Source organism: Sparus aurata, chromosome 23 (genome assembly GCF_900880675.1).
Source record: "Sparus aurata chromosome 23, fSpaAur1.1, whole genome shotgun sequence".
Taxonomy (NCBI): domain Eukaryota; kingdom Metazoa; phylum Chordata; class Actinopteri; order Spariformes; family Sparidae; genus Sparus; species Sparus aurata.
In genome coordinates this window covers 16,113,053-16,130,649 of record NC_044209.1, presented here as the reverse complement: position 1 = coordinate 16,130,649, position 17,597 = coordinate 16,113,053, and the positions used below count along the sequence as shown (strand labels likewise).

At 40.7% G+C, this 17,597-nt stretch overlaps 2 protein-coding genes across 2 annotated transcripts in view; both read left to right on the top strand.

Annotated features, from left to right (window-relative positions):
- Positions 1–3,059: 3,059 nt before the first annotated feature.
- LOC115576357 (sterile alpha motif domain-containing protein 9-like) lies at positions 3,060–8,100 on the top strand. The gene has a single exon (XM_030408923.1). The coding sequence runs from the start codon at positions 3,214–3,216 to the stop codon at positions 7,054–7,056; it is 3,843 nt and encodes a 1,280-aa protein (XP_030264783.1). The 5' UTR covers positions 3,060–3,213; the 3' UTR covers positions 7,057–8,100.
- Positions 8,101–9,422: 1,322 nt separating this feature from the next.
- The window catches only part of LOC115574790 (sterile alpha motif domain-containing protein 9-like), a 10,254-nt gene continuing 2,079 nt past the window's right edge, over positions 9,423–17,597 (top strand). Inside the window, exons 1-4 of the mRNA XM_030406404.1 lie at positions 9,423–9,575; positions 11,965–12,023; positions 12,436–12,494; positions 14,824–17,597. The exon at positions 14,824–17,597 is cut by the window's right edge and continues 2,079 nt beyond it. Coding sequence (XP_030262264.1) covers positions 12,491–12,494; positions 14,824–17,597 — 2,778 coding nt within the window. The 5' untranslated portion in view covers positions 9,423–9,575; positions 11,965–12,023; positions 12,436–12,490. The remainder of the gene's footprint in view (positions 9,576–11,964; positions 12,024–12,435; positions 12,495–14,823) is intronic.

Genomic DNA, 17,597 nt, shown 5'->3' with positions numbered 1-17,597 from the left:
ACAACATAAGGAAACGGTGAATAGATTTTGTCAAGAGGAGCTAACGTTACTGTGGGGAGTTAAACATCACCACCAACACCTCTCTGCAGTGTCCACTTTACCCCTGACAGTTTCAGCAACTATCACCAGGTAATGTCTGGATTTCTGCAGAGTCCGTTGATGCTGGTCACTGGGACCCTCACGAACCGACCCTCTCCGTCCCCGGCTTGCATCCTCTCCTCTCGACGACAGCGAGTGCCACCAGCATAATGTGGCCGCCGCTGACCCTCTCCGTCCTGCTGACAGCGAGTGCCACCGGCCTTATATGGCCGCTGCTGACCCTCTCCATCCCGCTGACAGCGAGTGCCACTGGTGGTATATGCCGGTAGTATCACGGCCGCATTATTGGTGAGCCGTCCCAGTTTGAACGGATAATCCGGAGGCGCAGAGCGAGGGCGTGTCGGTCTGACAGTCTGATAACTGCACAGGTCCTTCACTCAACTAAATACAGAGAAATGTCCCACAAAGCAACGTTACATGACTGAACAAAAGTAACGTAGTAACTGTAACTGTCTTTGGTGACTTATATGAGGAAAACAAAAACCACAGCTGTATGTGGACAAGCGCCTGTCCTCCTGTCCGTCCTCCGCCTGTCCTATCGACTCTCCCTCACATTTCTGCTCAGAAAACAGCGTTCGTCACGCTTGTCACAAGAGTGTTTAACTCACCGAGTGTTTGACAAAAATAAATCGCCGCGACCGCCAGTCCTCCTGACCGAGACTTCAGGGAACTTTCCCCCCAGAAAACAGCCTCCGTCCCCGCGACTGACAGACGGCGTCCTGTTTACTGATGGTGATTATGTATAATTATGTCATTTAGCGCGAAAAACTTCACTCCGTCAATTTCCAGGATGTTTGGTGGGTCAGGATCTCAATCACTACACATTATAACAGCATCCATATGATTATTAACTGTCCGCGGGTTTAGATAGACAAGGGGAACACCTGGGGAACAGGGTCCGCGCGTCAGTGTGAAAACTGTACACTGTCATACAGCCTGCTGGTCAAACAGTCTGCAGAGTACGTTGACATCCAGCCCGAGCTCAGCGTGAGGTCAATCAGCTGTGGCAAATTGTGAGACGTCCAGATCAACCTGTGATACAAACACCAGTAGCGACAATGGTTCATAGGAAAGCCCAGACATGTATCTCACTCTCGATGGTAACATGTGTCAACAGTTAACCTGGATGCTACGCTCTTAGCGCTACAGCGAGCAGCCAACAGCTAAAAGCTAACAGCTAACTGCTAACAGCTAACATAAGAGCTGACAGCGGTCTCCACGCTGCTCTTGAGCCGCTTGTCGTGAACAAATGCTTCATACTGTTCCACACATGAGTTGTTTGAGAGTACAGAGATTCACGACAAAGATATGAGACCGACAACATGCACTTTTGGATGATTTGTGCTCTGTAGCGCTCGTCAAGCAGTGGTTTGCAGGTCACAGCCCCGGCATCTCCGTGTGGATAGAAGTGTTCAAGCCACATCAAAACGAATACACATATACATGACTTGGAGCGATGAGCAGAATATTTTTCCTGGTTAGCGGACATGGCTGAGGACTCCCCTCCAGATGGGATTCTCAAACCACACCACCAGCAGACCTGGGAAGTTAAAATGAACGCCAGTCAAATTCATTACTAAACCAGAGCTACATGGACAAATGTCAACAACTGCAGCTAACAGTTAGCTGAGCGGGCTTGCTGGTAGCCAGCAACATTCCTGTACAGTGTACAGGAATCAGCGCCGCTAGTAAGGCAGAAGTAGTAGACCCTCATCGAGCACACTCCTGTAACCAATCATGCTCTTGACTGAGGTTAGGACCTCCTACTTCATTAACATATGGACACAGAAATACAGAAATAAATAACTGTAGGTGAACAGAAATGTATAAATAAATAAAAAGCACACATTCTTTTATTTATACTTTTATTTATTTATTCATACATTTGTTTCAGCATTTATTTATTTATACATTTATTTATTTATTTATGCATGAATGTATTTATTCCTGTATTTATTTATATATTTATTCATGCATTTATTTATTTATGTATTTATTTATGCATTTATTTATTTATACTTATGTCAGGTTTAGTCCTTCATAGCAACCTACTCCATATGTACATATAATTGGCTCATTCTAAGATAATGACAACACGACTAATTAAAACATAATATTATATTCCATCTCTGCCAAGTCTGTTCTGCTAGATGCCTCTACATATTACACACTGTACCTTTAAGATGTGTGCTACTATGAAACATACATGAAGTGGAAGAGAACTACAGTGCCTCTCTGTTATGTAATTTTAAATTATGCTTTTTCTGTTTTTTCTCATTGTACAGCTGACGACATTGACCAGCCACCCAAGAGTTGGACTGAGTCTCAAGTAAGCACCTGGCTAAGATCTATTGGAGTGAAGGAGAATTACATAGAAAAGCTCTACGAGGAAGAAGTAGATGGACAAATCCTTCTTGCATTGAATGAGGACTTCTTGAAGACAAAGATTTGCATGAAATCAGGGCCTGCTCATTTGATTATTCAAAAGAGAGATGAGCTTGTCAACTCCAAACAAAAGTCTCAAGAGAAGAGAAAGGCCTCCAGTGCCAAAAAAAATGAAACCGAGTTAGAGCATGAAGATATTAATCAGAAATCAGTTCAATGTCTTCTTACAACAAGTGAAGATCCCCCAGCACAGACTCCTGAAAGAGATCAAGACGCCTTAAAAGAGAGAAAAACTGCTCCGAAACAATGTGTGTTGACATCAAAAGAAGACTGCAGACCACGACCATTTGATCAAGAAGGGATTGATTTCATTTATGTAAAGCACAGAGTCCTGCAGCCCGAATCCGGTGCTTTTAACCTGACATCTCCATGCCATGAATTTAAGTCTTTTTCTATAGCTGCTGGTTTGGATCGCACAAGACTCCAAGCTAAATTTGCGAAGGAGGTTCTTAAATTTGCTTGTGGCTGTATGAATATCAGATCAAATGGCACAATACACTTTGGTGTGATGGACAGCAAGGAGGATACAGGATATGTGCATGGTGAGATAGTTGGTATCCCTGTAAAAGAGAAAGACATTTATGTAGATGCTTTGGACTACATTGAAAGAAGCTCGTCTGATAAGGAGCATGTGCGCCAGTGTGTACCCCACCAAGGTTCATTGAGGTTATGGATCGAGATAGTACAGAAAAGAGGTACGTAGTAGAGGTTGACATTGTGCCTTCAGTAAGCATTGTTAAAGGCAAGGTGTTTAAAGTTCGTCTGCCAAACTTCAAGGAGTCAACTAACAAAGTTGAGTTTGAGAAAGAAACAATTCTGCGGAGGGTGGGCTCAAAAACAGAGCCAGTGAGTGACAAAGACCTGGGTGACTTTCACGAGCGAGTCAAAGACCGGGATGCCTTAAGAGAAGAAGCAGAGAAGAATCAGTTCCTCAGTGCCCCAGACTTCTGCAAAGACCTTGGAAGAAAACTCACAATGCTAATGACAAGTGGGAAGAAATTCATTGAAAAGGAGAAATGGTTCATTCTCGTTACAAACAGATTTAAACCTGAAGACCTCTGCAACATCGACTGGCTGCTTAGCATGAACATATTCTGTGTGTTTGACTTTGACCCAGACTCAAAGGTATCAGGTCTTTGCAGTAAATACCTTGAGCACCACACTGCAAACATGCATTCTCTGCAAAGCTATAGAAAATCAGGTGACATGACCATCAAAGAATTTACAAGCCACCTGCATCTGTTCGAGCAGACGAGCTGGATCTTTTGTAATGGCCAGACTGATTTCATAGGCAGTGAAACTCCATGTGATGAAATGACTTGGATTAAGACAAAAATGACTTTCCTGCGGGAATCTGTGTCTTTCATCTGCAAACAAATCTTGCCAAAAGGGACTTTCCAGGTGCTTTTTCTTCTCACATCACCAGTCGAAAAACCCCTCTTGCACACCTTTAATGAGTTTTTCACAGACATGGAAGGCCACGAAGACATCATCTGCATCTGTGAATCCCAGAAAAACTTCCAGAAGTGGCAAAGCTTTGCAGAGGGCTCATGTGGAACAGAAACTGTGAACAATTCCAGTGTTGTTGGGATGAAAATGAGTCACATTAATGCAACTCTGCAGCAAATACAACCTGTTAAAGCCCGTGCCAGCAAGCACTTGCCAATCTTTGTGAAAGGGACATGTCTTCTTGAAACACAGTTGGAAGAAAAGATGTACTCTCTGGAAATTTTGACAGTTGATCATTGTGACGAAACAAGTAAAGATTTCATCAATGAGGAGAAAGCAAACATTGAACAGCAATTCTACCGTGGTGGGAGAGTGAACTGGCTGAATTTCTGGCTTGCTGAGCACAAGTATGTTGGGGAGGTCATTGAAAGAGATGCTTATCATGAGGTTTCCAAACTTCTCAATGACACTTTGAGATGGAATGCAGATCCGACTCCAGTGAACAATATAAACATCTACCATCATCCAGGAAGTGGTGGAAGCACTGTGGCGAGACAAGTGCTGTGGAACAACAGAAGAGATCTAAGGTGTGCCGTTGTGAAGCCTTCCTACTCTGCTTCTCTTGTTGCACAACATGCAGTTGAACTAAGAGAATATGAAGAAAACGACCCACAGAGGTGTCTTCCTGTGCTGCTCCTCATTGAAGACTCTGACAAAGACTATCTAGATGATCTCAGGAATGAACTAGAGGTTGCTGTTAACACCAAAAGAATCCAGTTTGGAACTCTGTGTTTCATCCTGTTGAGCTGCAGACGATCACATGATCCAGAGAAGAAATGCAAGGAGTCTCCATTACAGAATGTGTCTGTCACTCACAAACTGTCTGCTCAGGAGAAAAAAAAGTTCTCTGGAAAACGACAGGTGCTTGAAGAACAATATGAGCCTCAATTCATCCTGACATTTGTTTTGATGAGTGAAGGATTCAATGTAGATTATGTTCAACAGTTTGTGAAACATTTGCTCCAAGACATCGATCATCAGTCTGCTGTCACTCGCCTGATTCACTATGTAGCACTGCTCAACACTTACGTTCAGAACTCTTTCATCTCTCAGTCCCATTGTGAAGCTTTCCTTGCTTTAACCTTTCACATGGAAAGGTTTCACCAGCATGAGTTTGAGAGATCACTCAGTGATCAGGCCAAACTAGTCTTCTTGCACCTCAGAGACGGCAAGACACAAATTAAATCGATCAGAATCATCCACCCACTTGTTGCAAAGGAAATTCTCCAACAACTTTTGGGGAGCCATAAAACCCAAAGCAGTTTGGCCAAGGATTTGCTCCGTGAGAGCGTGCTTTTTGAACACAGATTTGGAAGGGACGAATATCTCTCATTTTTGAGAGCCCTTTTCCTTCGGCGAGCCAGAATTAGCAAAGGGGACAAATATGATAGTTTCTTCTCCCCTCTGATTGAGCATGTGTGTGGGAAACGGAAAAGCCCAGACAAAGGAATTGAAAATGAGAAAAGCCCAGACAAAGCAATTGAGTTACTCAAGGAAGCCTTCCAGCGTTTCCATGAAGATCCATTTTTTGCACAACAACTTGCTCGTCTTCATTATACTTATGAAAAGTTTGAAGAGGCAAAACACTGGGCAGAGACAGCAGCTAAACAGCTACCCAACAACTCATACATACTCGACACAAAAGGACAGGTGTACAAAAAATGGTTCCAAGCAAAATGCAAAGCCATCGAAAATGATAACATACCAAAGACAGCTCAAAATACAGCAGGTGCTGTGGAGACTGCACTGAAAGCCATTGAGTGTTTTCAGGAATGTGAGAAAGCAGCTGAAGCTGATATGGACAATGTCAACGGCTCAGGGTTTTTTTCTGAAGTTGAGGTTGGATGCAGCCTTCTCAAACTGATCTCTTCATTGGATGTTTTTGCAAACAGAACCAATGGTCATTCAGAGTGCATGAAGTACCTGTTAACAGATTACATTCCAGAAGAAGTGGAAGATCCCTGGGAACCATTTCATGGCCGTTTGAAAAAACTAAACAAGACAATGCAGGATGCATTGGAATGGATTTCAGAAGACCTCAGCTACTTCCAGAGAGACATCGATGCAGATGAAGAAGAGACCCCTGAACCTATCGAAGAGAAGAACAGACATTCACTCACATGGTTGGCGAATAAATCTTCAGAGTATGGGAAGTACTTCAGTGAAACTCATTCTTCTGCACTTCTAAAACAAGGGCAGTCAATCCCAGCCAATCTGACTCCTTTCCAAAAACGCATGATCATCTATTACCTTGGAGGGGGGAACGTAACATCCATCCTCTCCAAGCTAACCGACCAGAGAGATGTAGTACCTCTTCTAGAGACCATCCTATCTTTCTACCCCAGCAATCCAAAAAAGGCCAAATTTTGCCAAAGGGATATTGTCAATTACATAGTGACCCACATTACACTGAATCGTCTCTCACCACAGACTCAGAAAGTAGCTCCTCTGAAAGATCTGCAGGCACTGTGTCATCAGTTCCCATCTGATAAAAGGAAATGCTTACCAAGTGCCCTGTTCTTACATACCTTGCTGTTCTGGCCCGAGGATCATGACGCAAAACTTGAGAAAGAAACGAAATATGAAATTGTGCAGTCGGCTGTTGAACACATGGAAAAAGTCTACTGGACCAAGATGAAGGACATTCCTCAGCGGAAGAGAAGGCTTTACACTCATTTTTTTCTGGGCAATGGAAATGGGTTGGATAAGTTTGTCCACAAAAAGAAGTTTGAAAGCATCACAAATGTGTTATCAGTTTCTGAGAAACGCATGAAATGGTTTAGGGGAGAGGCATGGAAAAAGCCAGAGATTGCTAAGCTACTGAAACCCGTTTCTGGATGGACTGAAGATGGAGTGGTTTACCTCGAGGGACCTCAGAAAAAGAAGTTCAGTATCCTGCCTCTTCGTGTACCTTCAGTGCCTCATGGTAATGAAAACATTACGTTCTACCTGGGGTTTACGTTCAGAGGCCCTGTTGCCTGCAACATTGTTCTGAAAAAGTAGTTTGTCTTTGAACAATGATCATGTCACATATGACTGTATGCCAGCTTGCTGAAGCACTGGACTGGTATCCAAATCATTATCAAGAACAAAAACAGATCAATTGAAAAGTGACATGCCTTCCTTAACATTTGTCAAGCAGGTAATATGTAAAAGACAAAACAAAAACGGTAAAGCAGTAATGAGCGTTGTTGTTTTGTAAGATAGTTTGAAACCTAGGTTTTGCATTTTTCCCTCTTTTATGTATATAAGCTACGTATGTGTGTGTGTGTGTGCTAGCTTTTTGTATATATATGAACATGGACTGACATAATTGACTAACTGAATTACGCTACAGCTCAATAGTTCTCAAATAGAAAATAGAAATGAATTTGTTGTCAATGGCTGACATTGTCCATCAGCCCAACCTTAATACATATGCAACAGAAAGTGTGTATAGTATACAATTTAATGGTTGTATGGATATTGAAAATACTTCAAAAATCTGAAGTCTGAAATTTGAAGATTTTAGTTTGATGTTGTCCCCGCTGAATACATCAACATTTCTGATGGGCTGCTGTTCACAATTTTTTCGTAAATCTTTTTTTATACTCACTTTTCTTTCTTTTCGATGATGACAATGTAGAAAGAAATCAACTCACATGCATCTATGCTCATGGGAATTAATCAGTGTTTCACTTTCAACAGTTAATGTGTTGTGCAAGATTGTGTACAGTTGAAGAACAATGTATAAACATATTGATATGCAATAGAAGAATGTGTGTACATGGAATTTAATGATTGTATAGAAATTAAAAATACTTTATGCAAACTATGAAAATCTACATGTCCTTAAAATAAAAAACAAACAAACAAATGGAGCCAGTCAGGCATGAATGTGCTTTTACTGCTATACTTTTACTTTATTTACCTTATTTGTTTTATTATTTTATATACTTGCAATGAATGGGATTTGTGATGAAGAAATATACGACCATGTAAACAAGTTACTTTAAATATATGTTAAAAATATTGTATACAATAAACGTTTCTTTTCTACAATTTTAATTATGTATTCCTTGAATACATTGACCTTTCAAGCTCAACAGATAGTGATAGTCTTTTCAGAAGATAGGAGTCGACAGTGCAGCTAAGGTAAAAAAATGTATGGCAGAATTGTTATGCCTACACTGGGGAAACAAACACAAATTGACAATTTGCAAGTTTTTGTTCAACTATTACAACATTGTCTGACACACTTTAATATTTTTGCACATAGTAAATTCAAGAAAATAATCTTAAAAAGAATGATTAAAAAACTAATACATTCCGACTTCGCAATGGTACGGGTCATATTTTCCAGGGCTTCATTCTCTTTTTTATTTATACATGGATATAGTCAAAAGAGGTTTGTTTATCTCTTTAGAGTAATATCCCCAATTTTTTCTTAATCATTTATCAAAATGGCTAGCTATTAATTTAATAGCTGAAAACTAATCGATTAATCGCTGCAGCTCTATTAACATGTGGTCAGAGCAGCTGGTATGCAGTGCATTGTGTTGTCTGAGTTATCTATTGCTTCAGTTAATATTTCTTAGAGTAGCTTACATTGTAACCTCTGTCTGAGTTTGGTGCATTGCTAAACAAAATCAGGAATTTTAACTGCAGCAGGCCTCTGCCAAAAAAACAAAAACAAACCCCAGCACAGTAACACAGCGAAATAGGAACATGTAAATATATGGAAAACCAGACTCTCATTTCAGGATGTACCCCGCAAAGTAACGAAGATAAGGTAACACTGTTGACATAGAGGGAAATACACTACCCATGAACACAAATGGATATGCAGTAAAAGTCACATTATCATGGGGGACCAAAAATATTCACAATATTCAGATACATCACAAAATAAACAATCAAGTGAAACACTATCCAAGATGAGACCAATATAATTTTTTGAATCTTTGCATTCAGTGCAGGAGATTTGTTATATATGTAAACAAACTGTAAGTTGGCTCAATGGCTGGAAACAGGAGTCAGTAGAAATGGCCCAGCTACCTGATGCCCCACCCTTCATGAAGCCTATCTCATGTTTCATTAAAACTGTAAACGCCCAGTGACTTTGCACTTTTCCCTGTGGTAAATGGTAATATGTGTCTCATCAGAGTTATATAACACGGTGTGACGGTGCTGCTCAGATGATCCCTGCACCTTTTTTTTTCTCCATCTCATTAACTCTTCCAGTCTAGATGATGAATCCCTGTTTTATGTGCATGATTCACAAATGTTTATCAGGTGCAAGTTGAAACTGCCTTGTTTCCCATTTTCTCAAAAACGAAACTTGGAGGTACTGAGCATGCGCAGTAGCTCCCGCCCTGCAGTTTGCTCTCAGATGACGGAGGTCTGGTGAAGTGTCAGGAGCTGCAGCGGTTTGCTCCCACAGTCTGACAAATGTCACTGCCGGTGTTGTTTTATTTTTGTTTATTTATTTAAAAGCAAGACGATTAAAAGCACACATGCCGACTTCTCAGCTGTTATCCAAGGTAAGAACAATGTTTTTTTTGTCAATGTTTATAGGGAGTGTGGTGGGTTTTTTCTCACTTATTGTAATGCTAATGTAGAAAAACAAACGTCTTGATATAAAGCCCACAATTTTCTGTGGCTGGACTGTATTAAAAACCCGTACTTACAACATTTAGACCAAATGAGTTGGGTGTTATGGATGTTTAAGTGTGTCCGGGAAGGATTTTGAAGTTATTTTTATGGTAAATGAATTTCAGATATGAGAAACTGTACTCTGACGAACTGTGTGAACTCTGCCTCATCTCCTCTTTTGTGTGTTTCCTTCCTGTGCTCAACATTAAGATCACAGTGAGTGCATGCTACCCAGACTAGTGGTTTCTCAATCTGCACAATGGTATGCTTTGGTAACCTGCCAGTTTAAGGTCTAAATTATAGGCCTACCTATTAATAGTGATGTAAGAAGTTGACCTATTCAGATTTTCACTTAAGTAAAAGTTGTAGCTTAATACCACAGTGTGCAAGTAAATGTACAGTATTTAAATCTAAATTTAAATTTAAAATTTAAATTTAAAGGTAGCCTTTATGAGAGGAAGGGGCATTATAAGAGTACATAAGTATTCATTTAAATAAAACTTTGTTATATTTTACATTTACTCCAGGTAACAGTACATTTCATTTAGTAGCTGTGAGCAAAGGCACAAAAAGAGTGTATGGGTGTGTAGTTAAATTCAGGAACTCACCAGAGACTCCCCTTCTTCTCTCTGTAATGTTTTTCATGAGGTACAGTACGTTTCCCCTCGAGCTCCAGTTAGGAGTCCAAAGTACAGTAACATAAAGTGTCCTTGGCCTTTTTGGCTTTATCGATAGGGCAGCTGAAGACTTTGACAGGATAAAGGATGAGGGAGAGGGGGAGTGACACGCAGCAAAGGGACCCAGGCTGGGAGTCGAACCCGGGTCTGCTGCTGTGAGGACAAAGTCTCTGTACATGGGACGCCTGCTCTACCAACTGAGCTAAACGGCACCCTGTCCGAAGGAGATTTTGAGAAAATAGCTAAGAGAGGAGACAGGAAACAGGATGAGAAAGGTAGACGACAAGCAGCAAAGGGCCACAGGTCAGACTCGAACCCTGGACCACTCTGAGCTAACTGAGCTAATAGGCACCCCAATAAATCCACTTTTTAATCCCAAAACTTTAAGTATCTCTGAGCTCTTCTTCTGTCAGTAAATCATTCCAGATCAGAGCAGACTCTGAAGTGACTCCAGGTGTTTCTTCTTCAGAGGGTCTAGCTCCACACAGTACTCTTTACAATTATACTACTCCCCTGTGAAATATGGTAGAGTAAAAGTATAAAACAGCATAAAATATGGATACCCAAGTAAATAACAAGCACCTCGTGGAGTGGAGTAAATGTTCTCCACCACTGGTTGTAATTATGTAATTAAGTGTACCTAGGAAACACTTAATACTTCGGTTTGCCTTGCAAATGTTTGAATAGAATAGCTAGCTATCTGAACTGCCCTCTACTTCACCATCCTGAGGTGTACATGAGACAGCGGTGCGCTCACGTCCCGACTCACTTCCTTCCTGCATCTGTTCAAGCTTCGTCTGCTCTTTTTTGCCGTCACCCATCTTCCTTTTTGAAGCTTATTCTATCTATTGCCATAAAGTCTTGAATTACACAGCAATTGACCACCAGATACCGACAATGAAAAGCCTTGGTGTGCAGTCTCTCTTGCTTTCTCTCTTCGTCTCTTGCGCGCTGACATGCGTGTCCGGTAGTGTGTTTAAGTCGATTTATTGAATGACACACCAGAAGCTTTCTTGTTTTTGTTCAACAATAACCTATAATATTTTTTTGTGGATTTTTTAATGCAGGATAGGATGCAGGGTTGTTTTTCTTCTTCTTTTCTTTCTTGATCCTGGGCTATTCATAAAAATGTGTGACTGTAGCCTCAGATGCCCAGGCGTAGTGACTGCTATAGCTACAATTTATACATTAACATTTATCAATTAATCCCAGACTACCCACATGATCTGTATCTGTCCCTATCAAATAAACCAGATACAATACAATACAATACATGTTAGAGAGTTTGCTCATGGTGATAAACAGAATTATCTGTACATCTCTGCAGTTTACCTGAGCTTTATGGATCTTTAAACCTTTTTTAAGTCATATTTTTTGTTTGTTCGACCAACAACTTTACCGTTATTGTAACTAAGTGCTCTCATAGCAATTTTTTTTTTCTGGCTGCAGGAGATTGGTGATTTTATCAAAGCTTTACAAACCAACCATAAAAAAAAAAATGATACCAGTAATAATGTGAATAATAGGGTGTGGCACACCTCTAATCTGTAAGCAAGATTTCAATGGATTTACTGTAACTATGTGACTGTGTCTCTTGCAGATGGAAGGTGAAAATAAGTCATCGTTGATGATGTGAGGAAAGGACACAGTAAATCACAGGTCAGTCCTTTATTCAATACTTTGAAGGTGGTGTACTAGTTTGAACTTCGCATTTAGTAAAAGTAGGTTGGGTAAATAGATAAAGAGTAACAAGACACTACAGACCAATCTGCAATGGAATCAGACCGGCTGCGACGCTCATCAACATGTTTTGGCATGCTTACATGTGCTTATATGCTTATATGTTCAATTAAAATAGAAAATAAATTTATAATTGAGATTTCCGAAACATAAAGTGAAAACTTCAGAATAATATACTAATGTATTAATGTGTTCATCACTTTAACTGGTTATGGGAGAGCTCATATTATTTGCTCAGAGGTTAATAATTAATTTTCAGTGGTGTTACTGTGAAACTGGACATGCGTCTCACAATGGACTGACTGTAACTGTGTAACATTGTCATTTGCAGATGGAAGTTGAAAATAAGTAATTGCTGATGATGTGAAGAAAGGACACAGTAGATCATGGGTGAGTGGAGTGGAGTGACAAGTTCATTTTCATGAGATGCCCTTTTTTCAGTATTTGAAGGAAGTGTCGTAGTTTGAACTGTCTGCATTTAGACAGATAGATAGACAGACAGACAGACTTGATTGATCCCGTGTGAAATATTTTGTCAGAGATTGGGAAAAAACCTGTACTGAATTTCCAGTATGCAGTCAAAAAGGAAGGTGGGCAGTAGAGTGAAGGTAGGCTTGATGGATAGGGCAGCAATGTAGCAGTGAAAAGGAACATCACATTTTCTAAATATAAGGCAAAGAGATAGAAAGTCAATAATAAATATACTGGAAAGGACTGTGATTTCAACTTAAGTTGAACAAACCAATTGCAGCCAGAAAAGTAGGATCTGAACCAGTCAAAAGGGGTGTCATTTGCTGTTTTTTCCATTACATCTGCCAGCTGGGCTTAACGTAATTTGACTCGGCACCGCCGGGGCTTTGCATTTCAATCACAACTGGGCTACTTGCATGAAGGTGTGTCTTAAACCAATGATGCACTTGTCCCAGTCCCCACCACACTCTCGAAGATTCACCTCTAACAAAGTGGCTCCGTTAATTCAGTTACAAACACATTTCCTTTACTATATATAGCTTTAATAAAATAAGGTTCAATGTTTCTCCCAGTATTTTCTGAGACTGTGGCGGGGGGGGGGTAATATTTATATATTTATACTTATGTCATAGGCTACTTTTTTTTTTCTCTGGTTATAATGCTCTCACACAGCCATCAGGAACTCTAATATTGTAAAGAATTTTTTTTTTATTATTTGTTTTAAGAGAGGAGTTATATAAGTCAGAGTCCTGCACGGATGAAAAATAATGTACTGTGTCGGACACAGATGCGGGTCGGGTTTTACGATTGCCATTTTCAAGTTGTTACTTATCATCAGTCATTATTAGCGACACAAATGATAAGCATTTATATTTCATATGAGCTCATTCATGCGTGCTTGCGCCCTCCCTGAACTCCCATTCACCACGCTGTCTTACTTTCACTTTTAAAAATTGCGTCCCTCCAATTTTCCTTCGGCCGTCGCTATCAATTTATAGCGGGTCGGCTCGGGTACGGAATGTAATTTGGGCTACTGTCGGAAAACGGGTGGGATCCGGTGACCCGTGCAGGACTCTGCTCTAAGTGACCATTTTAATCCTCTAGCTAATTATCAAGCTAAATATCCAACATGCTAGTTAACGTCAAATACTGCGGTGGAAGACGATGGTAAAATATTTCCTTTCTCTAACACTGGATTTATTTATGCCTGAATTTTTAAGGTGTGGCGGCTTTTATTTTGCCGTGGCGGTGCGCCACAGTCAATTACATGTAGGGGAAACCCTGAGGTTATTAAGTAATTTACAAGCTTTTATTATGAAGCAGCATTACAGGAAATGTGGCATTTTCACCAGCAGTAACTAAACATGACTCTTGAAACAACTGAAAGCGAACATGATTAAACAAACACAGCAGATGTTTTAAAGTACAAACAGGATGAGGGAAACTAAAGAGATTCAGTTCGAAGCTACAAAAGTCCTGAGCTTCACACAGACTTTTAAAAATGTCATTTTCTCTGGTTTCCTGCCCAGACATCAGTTCAGTATCGATTTTAGGGGTAAACAGGTGCTTGTTATGGGTTGGTCACAGTCGCAAGAAGTCACCCCAGCCTGATTGGAGGCAGGGCTGCTGCAGCTTGTCCCTACTCCCAGGTCTATCGCTGGCGATGGAAAAGAAAATCTGAGCAGTTTGTTTTGACTCTGTGCAGCCACAAATGCTACTGGAAAAACAGCAATAGATCCCAATAGAAGCTAACCTTTCTTGGGGGGTGGTATGTGAGATGGTGTCAAAGGCTGCACTCAGATCAAGGAGCAAAAGTATGGTTTAAAGCCCACAGTCAGCTGCCATCAGCAGATCATTAGTGATTTTTACCAAGGCTGCCTCTCTACTTTAAAAGGGGGAAGATGAACTGAAATTGTTTGAACAGATTGTTATCAGTCAAGTGGTTGTGAACATAAGTAGCTTTATCAAGTATTTAAGAAAAAAAAGGTACTTCTGAAATTGTAACCTACACCAGGGTTCTTTAGTATTGGATTTATAGCAGCTGTTTGGAGGGATGATGGAACAAGACAAGAAGTACGAGAAGAATGTACAACATAGGGAAGTTGGAAGGTAGTGAGATTCTTGGTAAAATGTTGGTTTTAGACTTAATGAAATGGAAAATGTATAATAAGTGTGAATAAGAACTATTGTGCTTCTTTGATTCTGATCAAACATATTGCTTTTTTCTTTTTTTTTCCTGACTATACAGCAGACAAACTTGACCAGTCACCCAAGAGCTGGACTGAATCTCAAGTAAGCACCTGGCTAAGATCTATTGGAGTGAAGGAGCAGTACATAGAAAAACTCTATGAGGAAGAAGTAGATGGACGTATCCTTGTTACACTAGATGTGGCCTTTTTAAAGACAGAGTTTTGCATGAAATCAGGGCCTGCTCATTATATCATTCAAAAGAGAGATGAGCTCATCAACTCCAGGCAAAAGTCTCAAGAGAAGAAAAAGCCCCCCAAAACTGAGTTTGAGCAGAAAAATAATCAGAATCAATGTCCTTCTACAACAAGTGAAGGTCGTCCACCACATATTCCTGGAAGAGATCAAGATGACTTAAAAGAGAGACAAACTGCTCCGAAACAATGTGTGTCAACATTGAAGGAAGATTGCAGACCACGACCGTTTGATCAAGAAGGGATTGATTTCATTTATGTAAAGCACAGAGTCCTGCAGCCCGAATCCGGTGCTTTTAACCTGACATCTCCATGCCATGAATTTAAGTCTTTTTCTATAGCCGCTGGTTTGGATCGCACAAGACTCCAAGCTAAGTTTGCCAAAGAAGTTCTTAAATTTGCAACTGGCTGTATGAATATCAGATCAAATGGTACAATACACTTTGGTGTGATGGACAGTAAGGAGGATGCAGGATATGTGCATGGTGAGATAATTGGTATCCCTGTAAGAGAGAAAGACATCTATGTAGATGCTTTGGACTACATTGAAAAGAGCATCTCCTCTGACAAGGAGCATGTGCGCCAGTGTGTACGGCCACCAAGGTTCATTGAGGTTATGGATCAAGAAAGCACAGAAAAGAGGTATGTGGTTGAAGTTGACATTGTGCCTTTGTTAAGTATTGTAAAGAGCAAGGTGTATGCTGTCCGCCTGCCAAACTTCAAGGAGGAAACTAACAAACTAGAATATGAGAAGGAGACTATTCTGCGGAGGGTGGGCTCAAAAACAGAACCAGTGAGTGACAAAGACCTGGGTGACTTTTACCAGCGGGTGAAAGACCGGGATGCCTTAAGAGAAGAAGCAGAGAAGAATCAGTTCCTCAGTGCCCCAGACTTCTGCAAAGACCTTGGAAGAAAACTCACAATGCTAATGACAAGTGGGAAGAAATTCATGGAAAAGGAGAAATGGTTCATTCTCGTTACAAACAGATTTAAACCTGAAGACCTCTGCAACATTGACTGGCTGGTTAACATGAACATATTCTGTGTGTTTGACTTTGACCCAGACTCAAAGGTATCAGGTCTTTGCAGTAAATACCTTGAGCATCACACTGCAAACATGCATTCTCTGCAGAGCTATAGAAAATCAGACGACATGACCATCAAAGAATTTACAATCGACCTGCATCTGTTCGAGCAGACTAGCTGGATCTTTTGTAATGGCCAGACTGATTTCAAAGGAAGTGAAACTCCATGTGATGAAATGACTTGGATCAAGACAAAAATGACTTTCTTCAGTGAAGCTGTGTCTTTGATCTGTAAACAAATCTTGCCAAAGGGGACTTTCCAGGTGCTTTTTCTTCTCACGTCACCAGTTGAAAAACCCCTCTTGCACACCTTTTATGAGTTTTTCAGAGACATGGAAGGCCATGAAGACATCATCTGCATCTGTGAATCCCAGAAAAACTTCCAGAAGTGGCAAAGCTTTGCAGAGGGCTCATGTGGAACAGAAACTGTGAACAATTCCAGTGTCGTCGGGATGAAAATGAGTCACATTAATGCAACTCTGCAGCTAATACAACCCATTAAAGCCTGTGCCAGCAAACACTTGCCAGTCTTTGTGAAAGGGACATGTCTTCTTGAAACACAGTTGGAGGAAAAGATGTATTCTCTGGAAATTGTGACAGTCAATCATTGTGATGAAACAAGCGAAGATTTCATCACCGAGGAGAAAGCAAACATTGAACAGCAGTTCTACCATGGTGGGAGAGTGAACTGGCTGAATTTCTGGCTTGCTGAGCACAAGTATGTTGGCGAGGTCATCGAAAGAGATGCTTATCATGAGGTTTCCAAATTTCTCAATGATGCTTTGAAATGGAACGCAGATGAAACTCCAGTGAACAGTATAAACATCTACCATCATCCAGGAAGTGGTGGAAGCACCGTGGCAAGACAAGTGCTGTGGAACAACAGAAGAGATCTAAGGTGTGCCGTTGTGAAGCCTTCAAACCCAGCTGGTGTTGTAGCACAACATGCAGTTGAACTCAGAGAATATGAAGAAAAAGATCCACACAGGTGTCTTCCTGTGCTGCTCCTCATTGAAGACTCAGAGAAAGAATATCTGGATGATCTCAGGAATGAACTAGAGGTTGCTGTTAACACCAAAAGAATCCAGTTTGTAACTTCATGTTTCATCCTGTTGAGCTGCAGACGATCCTATGATCCAGAGAGGAAATGCAAAGAGTCTCCATTACAGAATGTGTCTGTTACTCACAAACTGTCTGCTCGGGAGAAGAGAAAGTTTTCTGGAAAACGACAGGTGCTTGAAGAGCGATATGAACCTGATTTCATCCTGACATTTGTTTTGATGAGCGAAGAATTCAATGTGGATTACATTCAACAGTTTGTGGAACATTTGCTCGAGGGCATTAACCGTAAATCTGTTGTCACTCGGCTGATTCTCTATGTAGCACTGCTGAACACTTATGTTCAGAATTCTTTTATCTCTCAGTCCCATTGTGAAGCTCTGCTTGCTTTAACCATTCACTTTGAAATGTTTCACCAGCATGAGTTTGAGAAATCA

What these genes read in the sequence shown, in the direction of transcription:
- LOC115576357 (XM_030408923.1), top strand. Translation starts at nt 3,214, where the DNA reads ATGGATCGAGATAGTACAGAAAAGAGGTACGTAGTAGAGGTTGACATT.